General features: G+C 46.0%; 2 protein-coding genes across 2 annotated transcripts; one reads left to right on the top strand and one right to left on the bottom strand.

Annotated features, from left to right (window-relative positions):
* The first annotated feature begins 570 nt into the window (after window positions 1–570).
* Window positions 571–2,966, top strand: LOC128406022 (anaphase-promoting complex subunit CDC26-like). Its single transcript, XM_053373076.1, has 2 exons — window positions 571–822; window positions 2,533–2,966. The coding sequence occupies exons 1-2, from the start codon at window positions 742–744 to the stop codon at window positions 2,704–2,706; spliced, it is 255 nt and encodes an 84-aa protein (XP_053229051.1). The 5' UTR covers window positions 571–741; the 3' UTR covers window positions 2,707–2,966.
* A 1,133-nt stretch (window positions 2,967–4,099) lies between these two features.
* Window positions 4,100–4,971, bottom strand: LOC128406023 (barrier-to-autointegration factor-like). The gene has a single exon (XM_053373077.1). The coding sequence runs from the start codon at window positions 4,752–4,754 to the stop codon at window positions 4,509–4,511; it is 246 nt and encodes an 81-aa protein (XP_053229052.1). The 5' UTR covers window positions 4,755–4,971; the 3' UTR covers window positions 4,100–4,508.
* Between the last annotated feature and the right edge of the window lie 3,848 nt (window positions 4,972–8,819).

The following is an 8,819-nucleotide window of genomic DNA, read 5'->3' on the forward strand; positions in this document are numbered from 1 at the left end:
AATGCAGCAGAAATATTAGAACTCTTAAAGCATAACATTTTGCCTTTTGTGGCAGAAGCTGAAGCGTTGAGTTGCACCCAACTCAGCTCAACTGAAAGAGGAGAGCCACTGAAATTAACAGCCGCAAGCGAGTCATATTCATTAATTCAAATGAGTCCAACCTTGAATTGAGCTTTAGTTGGATACAATCCGTTACGCTCTAAAAACTTTTACTACCGACGTGAGGTTACGTTAGTCACTGCAGTAAATAAGTAGACACTGGTGTCTTTCAAACAGATTTTTCATTTTATCATTTCTATGAAAAGATACACGTTTTTTAAACTAAGAAACCACATTCTATCCCAGTTTCAAACCCCCTGCCTTATTCACCGCGGCGATCCGCGACGCAGCCATGGCGCTTTCCCGACCCCTGCTCTCAGACCGGGGCTCTGTAGTGGGGGAATCACACGCAACGGGCTCTCCACAAACACTTCCGGCACAGCGGCTTCCCCCGCCCTTGCAGAGCGCCACAGCCAATGATGCCTTTCCATTCCATCCCGGAGAGTGGGCCGCTCTAGCTTCCCTGGAGCTCCATGGTTATGCGGAGCGAGACCTTCCAGGTTGCTGGCTGGCGACGTTGGGCGTGGTGGGATCGAGCCTCTGGCGTCGGCGTCTGAACGAGAGGTGCAGGTGAAGAAAAGAGCAGGGAGCTGCTGCGCACGCGCGAGAGAGCCGCGGTGTGGGGAAAGGTCTGCTTGCAAGATGCTGCGGCGGAAACCGACGCGGGTTGAATTGAAGCTAGACGACATCGAGGAGTTCGACGGCGCCCGCAAGGAACTCGAGGTGGGTGAGTGGGTGGTTGGTTGCGGGACGCCAAGGCGCTCCTTGCCCACCTTTCTTCGGTGTTGTTATTTGCGCACTCTGCACATGCTTAGAGATTGTCTTGGCCTTGCTTTCTCTTTTCTTTTTTAAAAACCTGTTTCTCCTCACAAGGGGAGTAGCCATCCTGTTTGTTATTGAGCTGCCCGGCCCGGTCTTCTCTCTCCCACTCAGGAGGGTACCGAGTATAGTAAACAGGCGGTGAGGTAGAGCCACCCGCTGGAGTTGGGCGCAGTCCCCCCCCCCCACTGTTCTTACTTGGGTGGAACATGCACAAACAAGCTTATAAAATTATGCACAGTACGGAGAAAGAACACTGGCTCCTCAGGTCTGCCATTTGCTTGTTTTAATAAAAGGTTGTTGGCTGGGGAAAGGTCGCAGCTCAGTGTCAAAGGGTTTTCTTTGCATTGAGAAGGTCCCAGGTTCAATTGTGAGTATCCCCAAGTACAGTGGTGCCCCGCAAGACGGAAAACCCGCTAGACGAAAGGGTTTTCCGTTTTGGAGGCGCTTCGCAAAACGAATTTCCCTATGGGCTTCCTTCGCAAGACGAAAGCCCATAGGGAAATCTACGGGACAGCGGGGAAGCGCAGCGCGTCTTCCCCACTGTCCTCGGACCTCCTCCGAAGGCTGGCGGCGGGGCGGAGAGACCTCCTCCCGCCGCCAGCCTTCGGATGGCTGCTCCGAAGGCTGGCGGTGGGGCGGGGAGACCTTCTCCCCGCGCCAGCCTTCGGATGGCTGTCCTGAAGACTTGCGGTGGGAGGAGGGTTTTCCTTCCCACCGCCAACATTCAGAATGCTGTTCTGAATGTTGGCGGTGGGGAGGAAAAACCCTCCTCCCACCGCAAGCCCCGGGAACAGAGGAGAAGCGCTGCGCGCCTTCCTCTCTGTTTCCGTACCTGTCCTGAAGGCTTGCGGTGGGGAGAAAAGCCCTTCTCCGCACCACCAGCCTGGCAAGCGGTCTCCATAGGAACACATTAATTGATTTTTCAATGCATTCCTATGGGAAACCGTGCTTCGCAAGACAAAAAACTCGCAAGAAGAAAAAACTCGCAGAACGAATTAATTTCGTCTTGCGAGGCACCACTGTAAGTCTGGAAGAGGCTTCCTGCCTGAAACCGTGGAGAAGTGCTGCCAAACAGGGTGGACAACACTGAGCTAAGTGGATCCAATGGTCTGACTCTGTAAAAGGCAGCTTCCTGTGTTTTGTTCGATGACCATAAGCTCAGCTGTAAAGCATTTCCTTTGCATGCAGAAGCTCCGAAGTTCAGTCTCCCAGGTAGGGCTGGGAGACTCCCTGCCTGAAATCCTGCAATATTGTTGTTAGTTAGAGTAGGCAATACTGAACAAGATGAAACAATGGTCCAATTTGGTATAAAATGGCTACTTGTATTCCTGTGCAAGAAGGTGTGTTTGTGCGTACACAGTAGCAGATCTAAATGCCAAATTATGCTTGAGGTCGCCTCCATGTTAGCCCCCTGCACTCACGAGTAAAGGTGTTTGGCCCCTTTCTGTGGCAGAACCTTTTGACAGCTTGCAGTGTCTTAAATCTGAAAGCAAAGAATCAGATTCATTACAGCTATATTTGAAAAAGAAAACATGTCATGGGTGGAGGAGGCACATATGTGATTGTCCTGGAGAAGTTTTCTTTAATTATGCTTCCCATTTGTTTCCACAGAGTCGTAGGAAGCGTGAGGAGGTGGACATGGTGGGAGCCAGCGATGCTGAGTGTGCGCTGGGACTCAGCACTGATCATAAGAGCCGGGAGCAGATGATACATGACCGGATTGGCTACAAACCCCAGCCCAAACCAAACAACCGTTCATCTCAGTTTGGGAACTTTGAGTTCTAGAGCCCAAAGGGTGGACAGTGGCAGTGCCTGGTACCTGTGAGCTTTGGAAGAAAGCAGGAATTTGTTTCAAGAGCCCAACAAACTCTGTTTAGAAATAGCAGAAGAGACTGAGCTTCTCTCCTCTAGGTTTTAAATGGAGTTCCTCCTCCAAGCAGAGCAAGTGTCTTGCTTTCCCTACAAAGATGGGATCTTCCTTACTTGATGGTTTCTTTTGTGCAACCTTGCTAGGCTGCCGTGCTTAATAAAATATTTGTTTTTAACTTTGCATGCTTCATTGTATAAACATAGATGGACATTTTTACTTGTGAAAGAGACCTTGAGCCTTGCTGACGGGTGCAGCAACAGAAGTGAAATTGAGCATTTTTTATTTTTTTCTTTGAGTTGGTTGTAGAGTGGGTTTATTTACAACTGAGAGGCCCTAGATTATTAGTGAAAGAGCAGAGACTGGATATGCAGAAGGTCCCAGGCTGAACTGCTGACATCGCCAGTTAAAAATGCTTCTGAGTTGCCAGCCTGGGAAATGACCATTTGCTGCCTGTATCCCTGGAGTAGACAAGGAGTGCTGAAGCCGTGGCCCTCCAGACAGTGCTGAATCATAGCTCTCATCCTCCCTGACCACTGAAATAGGGTGGCTGAGGTTGATAGGAATTAGGAGTTCACCATTGTCTGGTGGACAGTGGCAGAATTTCGCCTACTTTAGAGTGGACTGTACTGAGTTAAGTGGACGAAAAGTCTGACTTCGAAGCAAAATGGATTTGGGGGGCAACCACACTATATTCCTCATCTTTCTCACACGAAGATGGAGGTGACCACGGTTATGATCAATATGGTTTTATTTTCGGGGTGAAACAAGGTACCAAGATCTACTTGTTACAGAGATGCTCCAAAGGTGCAGGAGATGTTACTTAGTGTTTGAGGATTCCCCCTCCCCTTTTGTCTTGGGAAGAAGGCATTCTGTCTAAAGTTGCTGCATACTGACAAATTAATCTTCCTGCAAAACAGTATGCCACAAGAGGCTGCCTTATAAGTCCATGGGTTGCAATAAAACATCTGCTCCTGCCTTTTGTGCTTGAATTCTGTGTGATCCATTCATAAGCAATGGGCTGTAGCCAATGCTAGTCCTACTCAGAGTAGATACACTGAAATTAATGAACATGACTAACTTGGGTCCATTAGTTTATTTGGGTTTACTGATAAGAACAAGCGATAGCTGGTAATGGTTTTCTGCAAAGAATTCTGGGAGCTGCCGTTTGTTAAGGGTGCTGAGAGGAGTTGTTTTAGTTAACAGCTGATTTTTGGTTCTTGCCAATAAACTGAGTAGCATAAAAATTATAGCGGGGATCAAATACTGGAGAGAAATCACAAAAATAATAATCCTAATAACATCTTTTGTCTTCAGAATTGACGGGTAAATCTCAGTCTAATTGGAGCTCAAACAAAGATAGTAGGGGAACTTCCATTATTGTTAGCAGGCAGGTCTGGTTCTGGAGTTGGGTGGCCTAACAGTGAGGGGGGGTGCTATTAAAGCCACGTAAAAAACAACTACCTACTTGATGTTTAGAACATTTGATGTTTCTCAATCCTCTCCCTGGAGGAAAAAAGATTCAGTTACATTAAAAGGCAGCCATGGCTTCACCCCACCCCACCCCAGTGTTGGGAGCAATAGCCCTCAGCAGCTTGTGTAGATGTTGGAAGGTTTATAAGAAGTAGGTGCTGAGAGAGATGGGGAGCAACAATCTCTATTCAACTACAAAAGCCCTCACAGCACCCACCAGGCTTTGGCCAACAATCACAAGAAAGCATCACACCATTCCTTCAGGCAGCCATAACAGTCTGGATTGCTTGGCGTTGGCACCGCATGTGTCCTTCAGCCACTCGCGGAAGAGGTCCTTCAGCACTAAGAACTGTCCCAGAACCACGTATGCCTTGTCAAAGCCTTTGTCTTCCAGCTTCCTGCCAAGTACATCTCCAATGCCAGCTAAAGTACCAAGAGACTTGTCCCCCATGGGCTCAGCCATGAAGTCCTGATGCTTCTGACTGGTGGTCATGTTGCCTGCAGCTCTGCCTGCTCTCTCGCCTCAACCACTGCTCCCACCAAAGGGTGCTGAGAGTTGTTAGAAGACCCACTAGTCTCTTCACAGAGCTACAATTCCCAGAGTTCCCTGTGAAGAGGGATTGATAAACTGCTCTGGGAGCAGAAAAGGGGTTCTCAGCCCTCTTAGCAAATCAGTTCCCAGGATTCTTGGAGGGAAGCCATGACTATTTAAAACAATAGTGTTTTAAATGTGTTTTGTGAATGTGGCCAGTATACAGGTGAAACTCGGAAAATTAGAATATCGTGGAAAAGTTCATTTATTTCAGGAATTCAGCTTAAAAGGTGAGAGCTGGACCATAAAGAAGGCTGATCGCCGAAGAATGGATGCTTTTGAATTCTGGTGCTGGAGGAGACTCTTAAGAGTCCCATGGACTGCAAGAAGATCAAACCTCTCCATTCTGAAGGAAATCAGCCCTGAGTGCTCACTGGAAGGACAGATCCTGAAGCTGAGGCTCCAATACTTTGGCCACCTCATGAGAAGAGAAGACTCCCTGGAAAAGACCCTGATGTTGGGAAAGATGGAGGGCACAAGGAGGAGGGGACGACAGAGGACAAGATGGTTGGACAGTGTTGTCAAAGCTACCAGCATGAGTTTGACCAAACTGCGGGAGGCAGTGGAAGACAGGAGTGCCTGGCGTGCTCTGGTCCAGGGGGTCACGAAGAGCCGGACACGACTAAACGACTAAACAACAACAGTATATGAGATAGACTCATGACATGCAAAGCGAGATATGTCAAGCCTTTATTAGTTATCATTGTGATGATTAGAATATTAAATGAAATCAGCAAAATAAGGACTGCAAATAGAGCAAATCTCTTTTCTGATAAGAACAGCTTTTGCATCTCATTTGGAAACCAAGGACCCAGAGTCTGGAGGAAGAACGGGGAGGCACACAATGCCAGATGCTTGAAGTCCAGTGTGAAGTTCCCACAGTCTGTGTTGATTTTGGGAGCCATGCCATCAGCTGGTGTTGGTCCACTGTGCTTCATTAAGTCCAGGGTCAACGCAGCCGTCTACCAGGAGATTTTGGAGCACTTCATTCTTCCTTCTGCAGACGAGCTTCATGGGGATGCTGACTTATTTTCCAGCTGGACTTGGCACCTGCCCACACTGCCAAAAATACCAAAACTTGGTTCAATGCCCATGGGATTACTGTGCTTGATTGGCCAGCAAATTCGCCTGACCTGAACCCCATAGAGAATCTGTGGGGCATTGCCAAGAGAAAGATGAGAGACATGAGACCGAGCAATGCAGAAGAGCTGAAGGCTGCTATTGAAGCATCCTGGTCTTTCATAACACCTCAGCAGTGCCACAGGCTGATAGCATCCATGCCACGCCGCATTGAGGCAGTAATTGATGCAAAAGAGGCCCAAACCAAGTACTGAGTACATATGCATGCTTCTACTTCTCAGAGGTCCAATATTGCTCTATTTGCAGTCCTTGTTTTGCTGATTTTATTTAATATTCTAATTTCCTGAGATTGTTAATTTGGGGTTTTCATCAGCTATACGCCATGATCATCACAATTATAACAAATAAAGGCTTGACATATCTCGCTTTGCATGTCATGAGTCTATCTCATATATTAGTTTCACCTTTTAAGTTGAATTACTGAAATAAATGAACTTTTCCACGATATTCTAATTTCCGAGTTTCACCTGTATATAAGGAGGCAGCATCAAAATCTATCTCCTGCATGTGGTTCTGAAAAATGTTTTGACACCGAAATGCATGAAAGATGCTGGCCTAAAAAAAAGAAGAAGAAGAAGACACTAGCTTCATGGTACTGCTAGGTGCCATGCAGGGTGCTTTGAAACATTTCACACACATCCACAATTTCTATAAAATACATTCTGCTTTATTAGTTACATACACAGACTGTTCATCTGTACTTATATAATGTTATCAGATGTGCAATCTCAAACTGGATTTAATGTACATCTGCCATAGAATATTTTGCTAGAAGAGAGAGACAAGTCTGAAAATATATTGAAAGGCACCATTGTTTATTGGGCACAGTGGGGTATACAGCACCAGCAACACAATTCTTTAGCAAGTAAAATGAGGCCCCAACTGCACCATATGTTTAAAGCAATATCGCATTGCTTTAAGCAGTCATGATTTCCCCAAAGAGTTTTGGGAACTTCAATTTGTTATGGGTGCTGCAGTTGTTAGGAAACCCCTAGTCCTCTGATAGCTACAATTCCCTGAGTGGTTTAACAGTCAATCCTTTTACCATGGGAACTTTGGGAATTGTAACTCTGTGAGGGGAAAAGGGAGTTTCCTAGCAATTCTCAGTACAGTGGTGCCTCGCAAGACGAAATTAATCCATTCCGCGAGTCTCTTCTTCTTGCGGTTTTTTCGTCTTGCGAAGCACGGCTATTAGCGGCTATTAGCGGCTTAGCGGCTATTAGCGGCTTAGCGGCTTTAAGAAAAAGGAAACAAACTCGCAAGAACTTGCAAGACGTTTCGTCTTGCGAAGCAAGCCCATAGGGAAATTCGTCTTGCGGAACGACTCAAAGAACAGAAAACCCTTTCGTCTAGCGAGCTTTTCGTCTTGCGAGGCATTTGTCTTGTGGGGCACCACTGTACCCTTAACTGAGGTTCACAGGATTCTTTGAGAAGCCATGACTGTTCAAAGGGGGCAACCGGCAAGTTGAAGGCTCAGAGGTGGGAGGAAGCTGGAGGCCTCAAGTACACCCAGACCTTTATTGCAACTTCTCATGAGAACATTGCGGATCTTCACTCTCAAGAGGTACCACACTTCCACCAAAGGCACCCCACTCACAGAACATGCCAAGCAGTACTTGCCTGGGCAAACATGGGTTTGTGGACCGATGGGAGGGAAGCAAGCAGAGAAACAGAAGCAGGCAGAAGAAAAAGGCTGGAATGTGGCTGCCGCCAAGCATGTATTGCTGAAAACACATGTTAAATGCACATAAGATGCAAATTGCCTGTTTTGTTTTGCTTCCGGTTATACATAAGATATAAGCCAAGATTAGCCACACTAGAAGAGACTGGTTTCCTCCCATCTATATAAAATGAAAGTTTAAGTCTCCTAAAGCTGAGAGCACACCGATACTAGTTAGGGCAGAGGTGGAGAAATCTGTGGCCTTGCAGATGTTGGGACTCCAGCTCCCATCAGCCCTAAGCAGCACGGCCCCTGGTCAGAAATGATGGGAACTTTTGTGCAGCAGTACCTGGTGGGCCCAAAGGTTCCCCATCCCTGTATTCTAGTATGAGCATCTTGCCTGTAAAGGGATGATTCAGAGGTTGGAAGCAGCTTGCACCTAGCTCAGTTACCTGCCATCTACTATAGACTTTCACCTTTTCGAGTGACTTAGTGTATAGTGAAATGTTAAAAACACATAAAACACAACAACATAGACCTGGGGAAGCCATTTGACTGTGACATTTAAACTAGGACACGGTTTGTTTGCTTCATGCTAAAGACAGACTGCATGCAGAAATTCTGTAATAACCTTGCATCTGACTTTATAAAGTTACTAACTTTACTTACACAGTATTATTCATTTGGGGCACATAGTGATCTTGGATGAAAAGAATCACCCACACTCAAAGCAATTTACAAAAAAAAAAAAAAAAAAGACAACTTGAAGGAAATGGCTATCTAAATTCTACTCTTTTGTTGCCTCCAAAGTCAATTTTTGCAGAAGTCTAAAGCAGAAAAGTGGGTATGATTTTTATATGCAGGGACTGAAAGCCAAGCCTGCTCAAGAAGGGTTGCACATGCCTTCTAAAGAAATTATGCCAAAGAAATCAATCCAGAATATTTCCATTACTGGTAATGGAGGTATAGACCTTCAGTCTTAAGTGTTTTATTTCAATTAGGACTCAATGAATGCGGTTGCAGGGAAGAGCTTAGGCAAATTATTTTTAAAAAGCCTCTCTTATTATATGCTAAGCAACATAACAACATATTAAATGACCAACAGTTAAATAATACACTGCTTTCATTTTTAGCTTCCAATAAACTTGCCCAAAAGGCTACTGTAG

The sequence above is a fragment of the Podarcis raffonei genome, chromosome W (assembly GCF_027172205.1).
Source record: "Podarcis raffonei isolate rPodRaf1 chromosome W, rPodRaf1.pri, whole genome shotgun sequence".
Taxonomy (NCBI): domain Eukaryota; kingdom Metazoa; phylum Chordata; class Lepidosauria; order Squamata; family Lacertidae; genus Podarcis; species Podarcis raffonei.